This window comes from Dama dama, chromosome 6 (assembly GCF_033118175.1).
Source record: "Dama dama isolate Ldn47 chromosome 6, ASM3311817v1, whole genome shotgun sequence".
Lineage (NCBI taxonomy): Eukaryota > Metazoa > Chordata > Mammalia > Artiodactyla > Cervidae > Dama > Dama dama.
The window spans coordinates 46,167,845-46,186,231 of record NC_083686.1 but is presented as its reverse complement, the minus strand read 5'-3'; the positions used below and the strand labels follow the sequence as shown (position 1 = coordinate 46,186,231).

The 18,387-nt window shown below is 35.4% G+C and overlaps 2 protein-coding genes across 19 annotated transcripts in view; one reads left to right on the top strand and one right to left on the bottom strand.

The window, feature by feature from the left end:
• FIP1L1 (factor interacting with PAPOLA and CPSF1) overlaps window positions 1–16,566 on the top strand; it is a 65,206-nt gene extending 48,640 nt beyond the window's left edge. For 14 of the 16 annotated variants that reach the window (XM_061145964.1, XM_061145969.1, XM_061145968.1 and 11 more), the window contains 5 exons: window positions 1,824–1,878; window positions 3,552–3,607; window positions 7,138–7,351; window positions 15,284–15,421; window positions 16,198–16,566. In XM_061145964.1, coding sequence (XP_061001947.1) covers window positions 1,824–1,878; window positions 3,552–3,607; window positions 7,138–7,351; window positions 15,284–15,421; window positions 16,198–16,345 — 611 coding nt within the window. In that variant the 3' untranslated portion in view covers window positions 16,346–16,566. The remainder of the gene's footprint in view (window positions 1–1,823; window positions 1,879–3,551; window positions 3,608–7,137; window positions 7,352–15,283; window positions 15,422–16,197) is intronic. The other 2 variants (XM_061145970.1, XM_061145972.1) reach the window with 2 other exon arrangements.
• An 882-nt stretch (window positions 16,567–17,448) lies between these two features.
• The window catches only part of LNX1 (ligand of numb-protein X 1), a 128,938-nt gene continuing 127,999 nt past the window's right edge, over window positions 17,449–18,387 (bottom strand). For all 3 annotated transcript variants that reach the window (XM_061145953.1, XM_061145954.1, XM_061145955.1), the window contains one exon: window positions 17,449–18,046. In XM_061145953.1, the coding sequence (XP_061001936.1) occupies window positions 17,911–18,046 (136 nt within the window). In that variant the 3' untranslated portion in view covers window positions 17,449–17,910. The remainder of the gene's footprint in view (window positions 18,047–18,387) is intronic.

The following is an 18,387-nucleotide window of genomic DNA, read 5'->3' as shown; positions in this document are numbered from 1 at the left end:
CCCATTTCTGTAGAAACAGAGATTCTGAGAAAATTCTTACCATATCAATTTATTGAAGAAAACAGAGTATAGGATTAAAAAGAAAATTTTTATTAAAAATTGTTTTTTCAAACCAAAGAATTTTTTATATGATGAAGTGACTGCAAGAGAAGAGAAAGGTCCATTTATCTTGGTTTTATCATGTGGTTTCTGATTGTTTTCACCCTCCTGACGTAACTCAATATTGTGAGAAAATATGTTCTGAACCACACTGATAGGTTGACAGCTGTTCAGATGGTTGTTCACAGAGCAGTGGTTTAATTGTTCACTCTTGTAAGAATAGGGTCAACAGGAGTGTAACATGCGGCCCAGTGTTGTTGTTTTTGTTTGTTTTACAGTTTTTCAGGGTGTTTTTTTTTTTCTTTTGTAGTGTGATGCAGCTGTGATAGCAAGTGTGTTTATGAAGTTCAGTATTAAAAGTCATGAAATGTAAAGAGATGAGAGGTGACAGTGCTTGGAAGGGTGGGTCTAAATTCAAAATGACCTTGATAAATAGAGTTTAAATAGCTTAGGATGGTATACATATTTAGTTGTCAGATAGTCACTGATTGTGTATGAGTGTGGCTGAAAAAGACCTGTCAGGAGAAGTCTTAAAGGAGTCATTGTTGTGTCTTCATAGGTTAAAAAAAAATGTGATTGTAAGGTTGTCTAAAATAGGATTGTGGACTCTAGGACTAAGTAGTAATTGCTAAGTTTTAACACTGCTAAGATATTTAAGAGGAGAACCTAAAACTTGACACAGTGAAGATGAGCATGGTGAATTTAAAACAGCTTGAAACAAGGCCAAAAATTGATTTAAATGGACTTTTGAAAAGGGGTAGGAAAACTGAGATTCATTTTTACATAGAATACTAAACAGGAGGCTTAGTGGAAATGTTTTCAAACATGTATTTTGTTGGATTGCTTCTTGTCCTCATTAAGATCAGTATGTGAATTGTAGTATGAGAGATTTAAATTACATAATTTAATGTACTTCCTAATAGTCAGGGTCGTTAAAAGTTGGCAGAAATTGATGTCATAAAGAATTGGTATTGTAAGTTGTAGACCCTTCAAGCCTTGTTGAGATGCTTCTTTGCCTGACTGAATTTGAAAGTGCAGAGTAGATTAACTGTTAAGGTCCCTGGTAGCCGTATTCTGTGGTATTTCATCTAGGTTTTGTGAATTATTCAGAATGCAGACCTCATGATATAAAGCTGCAAATTATTTCCTTTCTAAACTAATTTAAAAACTTCATTATGTGATTTTCTTTGTAAATTAATTCTTTAGGGTTGTGCTATTTAAAACATATTTTATGATGGATATTCTCAGCCTTAAGCATTATATATTTACTGCTAAGATTTTATTTAAAAATTATGCATTTTAAGGCCATTTCTATACATCTAAACTCTCAAAATATTTTTGAAAGAGGTAAATGTTATTTTATTTGCTTTTCTTCTAAAATACTTAAAATGTATCTGGTGGCAAGCCTACTACTGTTTAATATATGGAAAAGGTAAGGCACTAAGATTAACTTTCTCATACTCACAAAATGGGCTGTGTGTGGTGCTGAAAATAAGACCGGGTGTCCTGACTCCCAGTTTGTGCTCTGTGTATTAGACCAGACTGTTATTCAGAGTTAATATTGATCCAAAAATCTGTTTATAAATGTAAGCTCCATTTTTTTCCTGTCCATTATAACATAGAGAAGCACGTTATAGTCCCAGAGAAATTTAGTGACACACAACTTTTAACTCGACATTGTATTACATTCTAACTTCTTTGTATCTTATGATTGAATGTTTCAGGTTTTCCTCCTCCGCCAGGTGCTCCGCCTCCTTCTCTCATACCAACAATAGAAAGGTAATCAGTGTGGGCGCTGTGAATTCTTACCATTCATAGGCTTTGACAGGAGAACCATATGTATCTTGGTAATGTTTTCAGAGATTTGATTTTGCAAACAGTAGTACCTGTCTTTTAATTCATAAGTCTAGATCTGTGTTATTTACTCTTAGATAAGATATTGGACCTATACCTAATTACAGAACAGGACAAAGAAAACGAAATGATAGTATTTTGAATTATCTTGCTTTGATTTGTGGTACTCTTATTAAAGAAACCACTAGATTGGTAAAAACTTGGCTATAGTCAAGTTTTGTGGGATATACAAACAGATTGGTAAAAACATGGCTATAGTCAGGTTTTGTGGGATATACAATTTTGTGGGATACAACTAGATTGGTAAAAACTTGGCTATAGTCAAGTTTTGTGGGATATACAAACAGATATATAGAAATTATGAATAATGTGTGTCTGTTTTAGGATTAAGTAAGGATAGCTATTATCAGGGACCACAGTAAAGAAAAGCTGCCTTATTCCTTGCTACCCAATGCAGCTCGGCTTCCATAGAGGAAGAATGGATCCCTTCTGCCTGGCAGTTACCTTATTTTGAATACCCTGTATTTATAGTTTGTTATTTGGAATTCTGTGGTAAAGAACATTTACCTCATGGACGGCAATACCATGTTTAACAGCATATGCTTTGGAATCACACAAACCTGGTTCAAATTTGGCTTCAAAATTTCCCCGCTTTGTGGCAAGGCAGGGTGCATAATAACTCATTGAGACTCAGATTCCTCTTTTGCCAAATGGGGTTGATAGAGTTATGAAGATTCAAACAACTCAGGTGAGTATAACGCATCAGCACCATTCTTGACAGACAGAACTAACCAGTAAATAGTAGCTATTATTATTTCCTCTTAAGTGGCAAAAAAATGCTACTTAAAAAAAAATTCTGTATTTCTGAGAAAGTGATTCAAACTAAAGAAAAATCATGAGAACTTTAGATCAGTAGCATCAAACTGCATATGATTTTCAGAAGAAATGATAAAACTCAGCAAAGTGTGACTCGTGAGACCATAAGCATTTAATTTTAAGTCCTTGTTAAACATATGTTTTCTCATTCAAAATGTTAAGTAGTATTTGTCGAGTCTTGTCAGTAGGGTGGAATTTCTGATTTTTATTCATTAAAATTAGTTTTCTAAGGCTAACTTTTAACTATGTCTGAAGTACTCTGTCAGCCTCAAAGCTTCTGTTGTCTGTTGTGTCAGGCTGAATTGACTGGATTCTTTATGTTAAAAAATACTAATAAGCTGTATCTTCTTTACATGTAGTATTAGGCTTAATACTGTTAATAGCCTGTGTTTTCAGGATTAAAAAATAAAGTTATTATGGAATTGCAGCTACCATTTTATGGTGGTTGTAATTCCGTAATAACTTAATTTTTTAGTACTGAAAACACAAGCTATTTAACAGTATTAAACTTAGCACTACATGGACAGAGGAGCCTGGTGGGCTACAGTCCACGGGGTTGCAAAGAGTCGGACATGACTGAGCGACACAGAACAAACAAAAACAAACAGAACAAATTACATGGTGGTTCGGCAAGTCATAATTCTGCCTTAGGCTTTGCATTTATTTGCACCAAGCTAAAATTCAGAACTTGCAACACGTAAACATACATTTTTCTTTGACAGTGGACATTCCTCTGGTTATGATAGTCGTTCTGCACGTGCTTTTCCATATGGCAATGGTAAGTGTTATTTTTTAATTGCCCGGATTCAATTTAAATCAGTAAAGTACTTAAATACTTTAGAATAGTAGAAACATACTCCCATGGTTTAAAGTACTATCTTGAATTAAAAAATATTTACTATCGAAATAATTAGTCTTACATATATTCCAGGTTACTTAACAGAATATTTTTCATTTCTTTAGTAAAGATATAATTGTCCTTCCTTCCTGAAGTATCTATAGCATCATCTCCATTTGTGTATCAAGTTCCCTGCATGCTTGTATCTATTTCTTAGCTTTCTAGACTATTCATTTGGTTAGTTTTTAATTATCTCTATGCTGATAGTGCCATACTTACTATAAAACTCAAAATTAAAGAGTTTTATAGTAAATCTGATATCTGTTTTAGCAAAATCTATCTTACTCTGTTTCAGAAGTGATTTGGGGCCATTGCTTTTATATTTCTATTTTAGAATCAACTTTTCAAGTTTCATTGAAAACTATTGAGATTTTTATTGATAACTAACTCATATTATGTTTACAATATGACAAACTATTGATTCATGTAATCCTGACAGCCTTATAAAGCAGGCATACTGTTACGATCATCATTTTATGGACTAGGGAATTTAAGAGCAGCTAGATTAAGTAACTTGCCCAATGTCACACAGTAAGTGGCAGAGTCAGGTCAGAATTTGAAACCATGCAGCCTGTCTCCAGAGTCCTTTTTCTTACTGTACTGTATTATTATTAGATTGATGCTGTAGATCAGTTTGTAGGAATTCATACCTTACAACATTGAGTTAACGTCTGGACAAGCATTCTGTCCATTTACGGAGATATTCTTTAATGTGTTCCAACTGAGTGCTGTAACTCTACATACACTTCTTAGACAGCTTTAGTTAGATTTAGTCATAGGTACCTAATGTTTTCATTGTCCTTATAAATGGTAACTTCATTTAAGCTACGTGTTCTGTTTGTATTTGCTTGTATTTAGAAATAGAATTGGGTTTCATTTTATTTATATGTATAACAGGGATATCAGTATATACTTTGATCCGTTACCTGTTGAACTCTACTCAGGCACTATCATCTGCCCTTCTCTCCTGTTCAGGTGTTCATCCCTCACCCCTCATGCCCCTCACTGTTTGCTCTTACTGTGTGACTAGCGCCTCTACATAATGTTGAAGTGCTGCAAGTGGAGCTCTTGTCTGGAACCACCCCACCTACCCTCTTTTAAATTATTTTTTTTTTAAGGAAATGCTTTTACACTTACACTATGAAATTCTTACTCTCAGATTTTTGATAGAACCCTCTGTCAGAAAAAGGAAAATCTCTTCTAGTTTTCCAAGGGCTTTTAAACTGTGAATGGATATTGAGTTTCATCAGATGCTTTCTGAGTTGATCGTATTGTTTTCCTTCTCTGTTAATGTGGCAGTTTCAATTTTTCTGATATTAAGCCACTGTGTATTTGCTGACATAAACCTAACTTGGTCACAACTGATTACTTTTTTAGAATAAATACAGACTTAGAATTTTGACATCTAAGTTCATATGTAATATTGTTCTGTGATTTTCCTTTATTTGTATTGTCCTTAACTGGTTTTAGTATTAAGGTTATACAAGCCACATGGGATAAGTTAGAGGGATAATCTCTTTTCCCATTCTCTGAAAGTTTTTGTATTATTCAGCTGGTCTGTACCTTATAAATGAGTAAAAGTCACCTGTAAAAACCATCTGGTCTTGTGGGAAGGTTTTAAATTGCTGATTTAATGTCTTTAATAATTATGGGACTAGTCAAGATTTCTTTGAATTACTTAATATGTTGCTCTAAAATATATAATAGTCTCCGTATTGTTTAATCTCTGTAACATCTGTAGTTGTAGTCCCTTACTGGTTCTGATATTTTTTATAAGGTATTTTTCCTAATCTTGTCAGAAGATTATCATGTTTTATTCATCTAGTCTTTAAAAGCCAACTTCTACCTTTGCTTACTACATGGTAGTTTTCTGCTGACATGATTTCTTTATTATCTCCCTTCTGTTAGATTATTCTACTTTGTTCTAAGTTCATAAGTTGAAAGCTTGATTCATTCACATTCCATCTTTTGTAATGCAGGTTTTTTTAAGATTAATTTCCTTCAGAACAGTTTTCATCTCTAGACTTTTGACATATTGTACTTTTCTTTGTGTTCAGTTTTTAAATGATTTTAAATTTATGACTTTTTTGACTGACCCTTGAGTTATCAGGGTCAGTGTTTTAAATTTGTTTTAAAATGTGTTTTAAATTTGAAATAAATGGAGATTATTTTCCCATAACTTTTAATTTTTACTTCTAATTTAGATTGTGTGGTGGTCAGAAAACATGATGTCTATTATGCTTTGAAAGAACATAATATATTTTCATAAATGTTTCATATGGGTGAGGAGAATGAGTATTCTTTACCTGCCTGGCAGATTTCTATGTTATGTTCATTAAATCAACTCTATTAACAATGTTTTGCTTCGTCCTTATATATCTGTAGTGATTTTTTTCTTTGCTTAAAGTTTCGATAATTGAAAAATTACATTAGTCTCCAGTGATCATGGTTGGTTTTTCTGTTTCTACCTGTGTTATTTCTATTAGTTTTTATTCCATAGAAAGTAAGGCTATGTTATATTTGGAAGTTTTAATTTGTCCTGTGTTCTTAGTGAGTTGCATCCTCTATCTTCACGTAGTCATTCTTCCTCGGGTGATCCTTTTTGTATGAGTATGCTTTGCCACTTATAATATACAGTTACTCATATGGAAATTAGGGGATATTACCATTTTCCGTTTTTTTCTCCCATCCTTTCACTTTCAACCGTCTTGTGTTTTTATGTTTCATGTTCAAAATATAGGTAGAATTTTTTAAACTTCTGTCACTTAGGTGATTAATTCCATCCTCTTTGTATTACTGTGGTTTTTGAGCCGTTCAGACTTGTCTCGCAGACCCCCATTCTTTCTGTTGCAAAGTAACTGAAATTTTCAGGTGATTTTTAAAATATTCTCTTTTTCTCTACATTGTTCTGAAATAATACATTTATCTCTATTTTTTTTAGTGGTTACTCTTGAAATGTATTATGCATATATCCAATAGAAGTTATTTTTGTGTGTGAACTGTTTTATAACTTTTGCTTATTTTTGTTTATGAATGCCTTTTGTTTTATTCTTCAAATATAATTTTGAGGACACATTTCTAGGTTCACCGTTACTTTGTCTCAGCACTCTGAAGATGTCCTAATGTATTCTGGTTTATATTTTTGCTATATTGGGAAGTTGGTGATGTGTCTAATTCTGATTTGCTGTCCACCTTGGAAATGAAGAGTTATATCTTTAAGATTTGTTTCTGGCATGTCCCCAGACTGTGGGTATTCACCATGTGTTACTTCTCTTTTCTACATACTAAATAATTTTCTTTTTAATTTAATGAAGCATTTTTGTGGGATTTTTACCTTTTTTTTTTTTTTCATCTTTCTGTCTTGTTTTTTTTAAGTACCGTAACTCTTAATTATTATTTTTTCTCTTTAGTTGCCTTTCCCCACCTTCCTGGTTCTGCTCCTTCATGGCCTAGTCTTGTGGACACCAGCAAGCAGTGGGACTATTACTCAAGGAGAGAGAAAGACCGAGACAGAGATCGAGAGCGGGACCGAGAGCGGGACCGGGACCGAGACAGGGAGAGGGAGCGCACGCGGGAGCGGGAGCGGGAGCGCGACCACAGCCCCACGCCCAGCGTCTTCAACAGGTGCGTCCAGCGCGTCGTCGCCCACACGAGCGTGCTGTACCTGCACTTCAGGGTCTTGTTCAGTGCCAGGACGGAAAGTCCAGCTCAGCTGGGAAAGGGTGGTTTGAAGAGTAGTGAGGATAGCGGGTTTTAAAAGCATCAAGGCTCTCGTTCAACTCATAAGGACTTCCCACTATCTAAAGCAGCAGTGTTCAAATTTGTTTGTTCATTTCTTCCTTAAAACAGTTTTGAAAATGTCATACCCCCTCATGTATTTTTATCTTGCCACATAAAATTTTTCATCTTTAGTATAAACATTTGGCTAATTGGTAAAGAATCTGCCTGCAATGCAGGAGATCCGGGTTTGATTCAAGTCGGGAAGGTCCCGTGGAGAAGGAAATGACAACCCACCCCAGTATTCTTGCCTGGAGAATTCCATGGACAGGGGAGCCAGGCAGGCTGCAGTCCATGGGGTCGACTTAGCAACTAAACCAACCAACCATGCCAGATAGATAAAATTTCCAGTCTATTATAAGTATCATAATTTTTTTTTTCACAGAAGAATATTTTTATTCTAGCACATAACATGTTTATCATCACCACTGACATTGTCCTTCTTTTTACATCTACAATAGCAGGGTCAATTAGAAATAATATCAAACAGTATTTCTGAATTGCATGCTCTTTGTTGAGTTTTAGGCTAATTTCTCTCATGTCATTCAATGACAAAATGATAATACCTATTACAATTCTGTGTGTTTATTTCACTAGAAACCCTATGATGATATAACATTTTGGAATGGCTAAAATTAATTGGCTGCACTGTAAATCTTTTTTGGCACTGTAATAGCACTTTAAAAGATGGATCCTAAACTATGACTTAGATTTTTTTTTTCCTTTGGGCAGAAACTATCATAATAATATTTGTTCTAGTGAGCTTTGACCGACATATTCATTGCAAATGTGGTTATAGGTTACATTTAATTATTTATCTCTTGTTTCCCTCTTCGACCCACAAAAATTTTGGCTGGTAATCTGTCTGGCTCAGTTTCATATTTCCATCTTTAGAGGTTACTTTTTTTCCTTTTTTTTCATTTATTTTTATTAGTTGGAGGCTAATTACTTAACAAATCACTGTAGTATCCTTACCACTGGCTATGTTCAAAAGAGTAACGATAACTTTAAAAATTATCATTAGTAAGTATCATAATTTTTAAAGTTATCGTTGCTCTTTTGAACATAGCCAGTGGATTAAGGATACTACAGTGATTTGTTAAACATCGTTATCCATTTTTTTAAAATGTATAAGTAAGCTCTCTTTAACAGTTGGAAACTCTACATTTCTTTTTGTGCTTGAATTCTTATTTCTGAACCATGTCCCCCAAAGAATTTTATTTTTATTATGAAAAAGTATTTTTAATTATCCATCCTATTTACCCTGCAACATACATATGTAAGTTAATGTATTAAAAATGTAATGACCATACTATTAAGTATTTAAAATTTTTTTCTGATTTTGGTATTTTTATATATAAATATAATGCAAATTCTGAAAATAATTTAGTGGAGCTCCATTCCTTAGTGTGATGAAAGAGCTTCTGCCCATGTCTTAATTAATGTTTGTATCCATAAATGAATGTTACTATTGTTAGGGGAAAAAAGGCTCTGCCATTATTATATTTCTTTCTTAATTGTATAGATGTAAGCCCTGAAAAATGTTGTTCACATAAAATATGTAAATAAGAATTCATGGAATTTTGTTGTGGCTCTGTCATTGTTATTTGAGCACTTTAGGATTTAGTGATACGTCAAAATTATACAATTAACGTATCACCAAAATTACTTTTAAGGATCCATAAGCTCATGGGTCAGTTTTCTTAAAAGCAAAGAATTAAAAATCACCCAATTGTTACACAGTGTAACAATAAAAGTACCACAAACTGGTAGCCTAGAACAATAGAAGTTTCCTCTCACAGGTCTGGAGGCTTGAGAGAGAATGTGTTCCCTGCCCGTCTCGTCCCTTCTGGCTGTTGTTAGCTGTCCGTGGTGTCCCTTGATGCCTCACACCAGTCTGTGTCTCTGTCCTCACACAGCGTTCTCCTCTCTGTCTGTGTACAAGTGTCCCTGTTCTTAGAAGGGTATCAGTCTTTGGATTAGGGCACAGCCAGATCCAGTATGACCTCATCTTGCCTTGATGATTACATCCAGAAAGACCCTGTTTCCAAAGTTTTCAGTTTTCTGAGTTTCTTGGAATATCAGAAAGACTTTACCAAGACTTGCCAGAAGACTACAAATTATATTTAATACTCTTCATGTTAGAGGTACCCTGTTCAACTCAGTATGCTCAGAAAGGGTTAGGAAAATGAAATGCTGTTAATTTTAGTATCTTTTCCAAAATGTCTTTAAAAATTAATGGAACACCTTTATGTGTACTTTTATATTTATTTTCATGCAAACCTGGAGCTGGAAAGTTCCCCCATTCCATTTTTGGAAAATAGCTACCAAATAATTCATGAAATACAGCTCCTATTGACAAGCCAGCCAGCCACATTACACCCAATTTCTGTGGGGGGAAAGTCTGACTTCATTTTTCTTGTCCTGTTAAATGAGTTAATCTGTATCCCTTGTCTAAGATAAAATAATCATAGAACTCAAAATAAGGTGCTGCTTCCCCAACACTTTGGCTTTCCTTCAGAAGGAATTTTTGGTTTAGTTTTTTTCGCTAGTCAGGGAAAATTCCTAGGACTCCCACCACACTCCTCTACAGTATATGTGAAGTTAGAATGTCTCAAGACACAGGCCAAAATATTCCATTTCTTCATACTTTGTAACAGAAGCATATATCCGAGATACAGGCCTAAAGCCCTGTAAAAACTTTATGGTCCCTGGAATAAAATTGGTCTTACTGACACTAATATTTTAACTTAGATCTTATTGATGCTATGATGGTTTTTATACTCTGAGCCAATAATGTACTGTAGTAAAATTGTTGAAAAGAATGCCTTTCTTTTGTAAAAGATCAGGAGCATGATGGAGAAGAGATTAACTGGAGAAGTGGTGTGATGTTTTACCTGCAGGTGTATCATTAGGCACTCCATATTTAGGAAGGAATTAGAGATGGCAGTGGCTACTCACTCCAGTATTCTTGCCTGGAGAATCCCATGGAGAGGAACCTGGCAGGGGTCGCAAAGTTGGACACGACTGAGCCACTGAGCACATGTAGGAAAGAATAAACATGGAAGTTCAGGATACGGAAATTGATTCCCTAAAACGTTGTGCCATTGGAAAGAACTCATCTATTGCTAGCCTAAAGAAGGAATTCAAAATTCTTTTTATGACCCATAAGTCACAAGTCCAGTGCACCCTTCTATATTTTAACCCCAATTCTCTCCCAAGCCCATATACTGAATGCTCTTGTCTATACTGAACTAGTTGTACATCTGGAAATCCTCATAAGTTCTAATACCTCCTTCCTTCATGTTATTCCTATCCTTTACTGCCTCATAGATTTTTACTGATTCTTGAAGGTTCTGCTCACATTTGTCTTGTGTGAGCTCTTCTGAACCTGAAAGAAAGAATTAATTATTCCTTCACATACTCCCTAAGCACTTTATGTATTTTCTTTAGAGCATATCTTTCTTAGTAAGCCTCTTTCAGGGCATTGACTACCATTTTTCATCTCTCTATTCTCAGCCCTTTGTCCATTTATGCCTGGCACATAATGAATATGTCGGTGAATAAAATGACATACACACATCAGGGAGGTGGGTGAATACAATAGTCTCTATGATCTTGAAAACTCTTGGTGAAACTGTGTTAGCTAGATAGGTTTTGAAATGGTTAAAAATCACCATTTATCATTATCAAAGCATTAATATGAACATCTTTCTAATTAACATATCCATTGAGGTACCTTCACAATGTAGAGTGAAATATCTTTAACTAAGATAACTTTTTCTTACCAGCTATTTTTATGCATAAGATACACAGGTACACAGTTTTCTGATTTTGCTTGGTGAGATGAAGCAGTGTATCAGTTCAGGATGTGAGCATATGCCTGATTCAGACAATATTTGTTTTGTTAGATGTGATCATGTAATTATGTACTTCTTAATCCAAAAAGGTTCTTGAGGATTATCCAGTCTAAATTTTGACTTGTCAGATGAGAGAATGGAAGTATAGAGAAATTAAACCAACAGTAGAGCCATGGTATCTACTGGAAATATGGTTATTACTTAAAATCATTTCTAGTCTTGGAATTAGGTAGTTTAAAAATTCAGTTGCCTTTTGTTTTCCCTATTTTTCTGGACTCGATTTTTTTTTCTTTCTTCTTTTAGAAGTAGTAGGGAATCAGATTAATTCTTTCATTCATTAACTGACTTTCTTTGAATCCCTGCTTTGTGCCAGGGACAAAGTTGTGTGCTGAGGATACAGAATTACTCATATACTGTCCTTACAGATTAAACCATATAATATTGTCACCTTAACTAGGACTGTGGTTGGAAGTTTAAAAGTTTGTGTAAAAAAAGCACAGAAAGAAACTCAGTAAGATTTTAATCTTTTTTCTCTAATAACTCCTAATAATATGACTTATACATTGTAGGCACCTGGTAAAAGTTTATTGACTAAATAAGTGAAGGTATGGTCCATACATATGTTTGTATCTGTGCGTGTGTGGTATATGTTTCGAGTCTGTGTGGTGGGAAATGTGCTGTTAACTTGAGTCCAAAAAGTGCGTGAATTCTGTTAAATTCAAGAGCACTACTTTCCAGAAAGTTGAATCATTTCTAATGTAGTTAATATATTTGAGATAGTACTGTTATCTCTTGAATGTACATGTTCACAAGGTAAGGAACGTAATGCAAAACTTAATAGGAAAGAAGTCTAAAATGAATTGCTTTGCTAGAGCTCGTAAGTTTACTTTGCATGAATAATACAGTGTTTATAAAATATGTTGAGTGTAATTTCAGGCACACCATGCACAGATTCTAATCAATTTTTATTGATGCTAAAAAGTGTTAATTGTTAAACCACATTTGATTTTCATGTTGCTAGCTGTAGGGCATCAGGGGTAATGTTTACCTAAATCTGACTAAAAGTTGAAGGCCAGAGAGTGGAAAAGAGGTGGAAGAATTCTGTGTTGTTCTGAATTATCCCAGAAATAGTGTTCTCTGGAAAATCCAAGTGACCTATAAGTAAAGGCTGTTTTTCCTCAAGACTGACATTTTAGCAAATATGGCATGTAGTATGTGTTGTGTTACAAAGTACTGAGTCATTGTGAAAATTACAGACTAGTTTCAACAGGTTTTTTAGTCTGCTTAATTGTGGGCCAGGGGGAAGGCTGGTCATTCTAGGGTGTTTGAAATGAGCTCTAATGATTTCCAGGCCCAGAAAAACCCTTGTGCTGCAGCTGCTTATCGGAAAAGGGGTCTTTATATTTTGAGTATGAGACCAAATCTTCCCCCATCTGTGGGAATGGTTCCATCAGATGGCTTGCTTTCAGAATCTTAAAGGCCTCAAATCTAATAAAAATTGGTGGCAGGGTGAGAGGGAAAGAGGTTACAAATGACAAATTGTGAGATAATTGACCTTAGTTATTTTTATGTAAATTCAGTTGGAATCATTACAAAGAGCTTCGTTTTTTAAAAAGCATTTCTTTTTGGCTGCACTGGCTCCTCCTCGTGGTGCCCGGGCTCTTTGTTGCTCTGCTGCACGGGCAGTTGCAGCGCGTGGGCCTCTTGTTGCAGTGGCTTCTCTTGGTGTGGAGCACAGGCTTTAGAGCGCTGGGGCTTAGTTACCCTGTGGCAGGTGAGATTTTCCTGGACCAGGAATTGAACCCATGTACCTTGCATTGCAAGGTGAATTCTTAATCACTGGACCATCAAGAAAGTCCCAAGAACCTTATTTTTAAAGAGGATAACATTAATGCTAATATTTGTCATGGTAGGTGTGAGTTTATTCTCCTTTTAGAAACTTTATTAGCCAGTTACCTTTACAAAAAGGATTCTGCTTCTGAAAACTTTGGCATTAAATTTAATGAAGGTGGTGAGCCTACACGTTAGTGGCTGTTTGTTGAGGGCCTCCTCTTGTTCCAGACACACTTTATAAATACTATTGTCAGTTCTGCAACAACCCTGAGAAAGACTGTGGCCAGTTTTACAGGTGAGAAAACTGAGTAGAGAGGTTAAGTTACTTACCCTGGACCATAGCAGAGTCAGGATGCCCCTGGGCCTGCTCTGCCCAGACTGTTCTTGCTACTTCCCACTGCCGGACATAGTGCATTACCTTTCTGGTGGCACACTTCCACTTTCCCAATACCAAGTACATATTTAAGATTAGAAAAAAATTTTCATGTGTGTGTGCATGTGTATACATGTTTATGTATATATGTCTGCATATATGAATACTTTTAAAAATAAAAATGTATCACAGGCAATAATAACTTGGTCAGCAATATGACTTGGCATTAGGTATAGCACTCCTGAATTATCACTTTTGCTAAGAGACCACTGTTAGGTTGATTGGTTTTTATATGGCTTATACTTCCACCTGATTCTGTTTCCTGTTACTCTCTAAGATTCCTTAGCATCTTGATGCTGTGTACAAATTACTAATTTAATAATTGCATTACACATAAAATTTCTAGAAACCATAGCTATTTAGCACACAGTGTTCCAAAAGATATTTTTTTTTATTCTAAAAGAGTTTACTGATATTAGGCTGTAGAGAATGTTGGCTTGTATGCTAAACAAAAAGACTTGAAAGATTAAGAAAAAACCAGAAGTATATCTCTATTTTCACAAAAGGACCTGAAGAGAGGTCTCAGGAGGTCAAGATGATTACGCTTGTAACACTAGCCATCAGTCCCAGTTTCACTAGTCCATTTCTCCAAGATCAGAAAATGGAGATGCAGCTTAATATGGATTTGAAGTTGTTCCCATGGCCCCTCTCCATCCCACCCACCGTGACACACACAGCAGTAGTAAGTTACCGGGATGTCAGAGTTCAGGTGTACATAGGCGGTTTTCAGCCTGCATTTTGTGTGGATATGAGGAAGTTGTTCCCATGGCCCCTCTCCATCCCACCCCCGTGACGCACACAGCAGTAGTGAGTTACCGGGATGTCAGAGTTCAGGTGCACACGGGCGGTTCCCAGCCTGCGTTTTGTGTGGAAGTTGCTTGGTGTCACACTGTTCTTAGTGTTTATACTGCTGCTTTAGATGAACATGCTCTTTATGTGATTCAAAAACTTAAGAACCTTATCTGTATTTGAAAGCAAAATATTTTTAATATGTTTTTAGAATTTTAACTGTGTACCTAGGATTTTATAAATATAAGAATTTTGGTTGGAAATCTGAGATACACAAACATGCTTTTAATTCTAAAAAGTAAAATAAAGTGAAAGTCACTCAGTCGTGTCTGACTCTTGGCGACCCCACAAACTATATAGTCCATGGAGTTCTCCAGGCCAGAATACTAGAGTGGGTAGCCGTACCCTTCTCCAGGGCATCTTCCCAACCCAGGGATCAAACCCAGGTCTCCCACATTGCAGGCAGTTTCTTTACCAGCTGAGCCACAAGGGAAGCTGCAAATTAAAATTTTAATCAGTTTCAGCTCCCATTTTTGAAGAAAAACATCGTTTTTATAAAATTTCTTCCCTGTAACAACTGAAAGCATAGAACACACTCGATCCTTTAATATAACGTGTAATTATTGTATATTTTGTATTGATCCTTTAATACAACGTGTAATTATTGTATATTTTGTATTAGATCTGGTACTAATTTGGGAGCAGCATTGTTTTCCTCTCAGTTCAGCAGACATGTACTTTGCACCTGTTGTGTTTAAGGTGCTAACATGGGGACCTCTGGACTCAGGCCACCTCTTTTATAGTTTGAAGTCGTCAGAATCAGCAGTCCAGCTGTCAAGAATACTTGTTCCTATTCTGTTTCAGTGATGAAGAGCGGTACAGATACAGGGAGTATGCAGAAAGGGGCTATGAGCGCCACAGGGCGAGTCGGGAGAAAGAAGAGCGGCACAGAGAGAGACGGCACAGAGAGAAAGAGGAAGCCAGACACAAGTCCTCGCGCAGGTCTGCCCTTTAATAAGACACTGGGTCGGGGTGAAGCCAGAGACACTGATGTGACTTCCGGGAGTAGAAGCAAACACTGCCAGTAACCACGAGAGCGTATATGTGTTCCTAATTAGAAGATCAAGAATAACCTGTTAAAATAGTTTGGTTCTTTCATAGATTTCAGCAAAGGCCTTGAAATCTAACAAGATTGTGTTTAATACCCATAAGCCAAAATTAGCATGAAATGAAAATATATGAAAATTAAACTTATTTTGTTGAGCGGGAGGGAATTTGTCATGAATCAATTTTTAGTAGTAAATAATATTAAACAAAGCAGTGTTCAGTTTAATCAAAGAACATTCAGGGCCCTGTAGTCTCAAAAAAAGCATTACATTTTAATGTGTATTGTTTGCCTAAAATCAACTCTAGAAAGTATTTCCTGTTATGATTTAGTACTTTAGTTTCTAATTTGTAATTAGTCTTTTAGAATCAAGTATGTGGTCCCTACTGGCCCTCTCGGCACAGTGGGCATTGTGTCAGTCTCATAATCTAAAGTATGTGTGCCTTAGTGTTCTAGAATAACAACAGTGAAGCTGAGCATTAAATATAAGTATAATCCCAGCATAGAAGTCACATAAAATGTGATTACTCCCCAAAATGTATTTTGAGGAAAACAGTTCTAGGTTATTTAAAACCCGTGGCTATACCAATAATTTATGTAAAGTGGGTTGATTTGTCACTACTCATGTAGTTAAACATTTTTAAGAAAAATACGCCTTTCTTTTTTTCTTCAGCAATAGTAGACGTCGCCATGAAAGTGAAGAAGGAGACAGTCATAGGAGACACAAGCACAAAAAATCTAAAAGAAGCAAAGAAGGAAAAGAAGCTGGCAGTGAGCCTGCCCCTGAACAGGAGAGCACTGAAGCTACACCTGCAGAATAGGCGTGGGCATGGCCTGTTGTGTATAGTAGTGCCAGGAGTAGACACTGTAAATCTTGTTATTTTTCTGGATAATGTTTAAGAAACTTGCCTTTCATCTTGTTCTGTTAGTATGAAAAGTTAATTTTCTCTTCCAAAATAAAAGAGTGAATTTTTCATGTTAAGTTAAAATTTTGTCTTGTAATGTTTAAAAAATAAAAAGGCAGTAATGACTTTGTATGGAAGAAAGTAATGTGAATGAGTTACTCAGCAGAGAATTTAAAGAGCTATGTTTAGCTGTGTACATACACAGTATCTGATAAAAGTCAAGGTTCCCTCTTGGCCAGTTTTCTTTCTTTTTTTAACAGCTCAAGAAGGCAAGATTTATCGGGCAAACAGTACACTTTTGGGGTAAGAGAGTGGGCCAACCCCCGCAGAAGAGGTCTTGGCCAGTTTTCTTGACTTAATCAAATACCAGTCTCTTACGAGGTTGCACTGCAAAGGCATCTAAAGGTACCTCTGCGTGTTGAGATTAAAACTAGTCTTTTCTCATCACTGCTGTGGCACTGTGGTTTTGCATATTAAAGAACTCATATACAGTTTTGATATCACAGCTTTTTTATAGCAGGTTTTCAGTGTTCTAAATTTGGGTTCATGGTGAAACTAAATGGGGAATTTTTATATCCACAGTAATAAAATCTAACGGCATTTGGGTTGCCTCTAAAATAACTTGTAGTTTCTAGAGAGCAGGCACATGGACACATACTCATCACTGTGACAAAAATTTGAATTGCCTCATGGCCATCTTCTATGAGCCAAACCAGGGTCAAGGTGGTTTGGCCTTTTCTTGATGCTTTTTCAAGGCTCATTGGTTGAGCAGCATGTCGGGTTTTTACAGTTACTAGCTATATTGTGAATGAAAATAAATGACAAGAGCTTTAGTCATTTTCTGTAACATATAAGAAAATATGAGTTTACAAAATTCTGTGAGCATTTTTAGGGATAATCCATAGGAGGCGTTTTGTCAGTGAAGGTAACAACATGGTTTTAAAAGAATGAATTACTAGGAACTTTTAAATAGTGATGATAGAAATGAACTTAGTATCACATACTAAAGGACAGCTATATAGTTTTTGAAAAATATTTATTTCTCATTTGATAAACACTTTTCAGCAGTGCACTTTTATAATCCTCTGTGTGGAAATTGTTTTTAAAATGCCCATAATGAATGCTTTACAGACCTCAGCACATACCAAATTTTAATTAAACTGTATGATTTGAATTCAGTGGGAGCATACAAACCATGTCAGCTGTTGAAGAGCTTTATAGTGAATAGAAAATTTAATCTTAAAGCTGTGGAGTAATGAGAAATGTTCCACACTGAATAAAAATTAGTAATGTTTATGTTTTGAGAATTACATTTTCTGAGGTGTAATTGACTTTTCATTAGATTCTACTTTTCCTGATGTTAAGGTTTAATATTTTTACAGTGTAGCCTTCAAATTAAAAAAAAAAATTGACAAGATAAATACATTGTTTCAACTTAGCTTACTTGTGATTTCCTATTTTTCTATAACCCGTCATTCATTCTATAAAAAAGTGCCAGGCCAGGAAGCAATGGTGAGAGTAATTTTTCCTTTAAGTTCTTTTAGCATCCTTGCCAAGCAAGCATGTATCATTCCTGTTGTACTTCTACCATTGACAGCCAGAAGAATATCACCACATCTATAAAGTAAATAAATAAACAAGGTATATGATTAACCTTTTGAGCCATAGCTGAAATTAACAATTTTTATGGTGGTCCTAGTTTTTGCTACGCTTGTCAGTTCTGACTATATTACTTCTAATTAAGATTCTCCCCACACCTAACACTTAAATTCTATCAAATTCTGTTATTCAGCTTGTTTTAGAAAGAATTCTAAAAGTATCAGAAGTTGCTGTATGGGATCAAGAATAACTCTTAATTTTGAATTACTTGAGAATAGAATGCTACATAAATGTTTCAAATTTATGACCAATAAAAAAATGCATAATAAATATATGCCTTATTTCAAATGGGGCCAAGC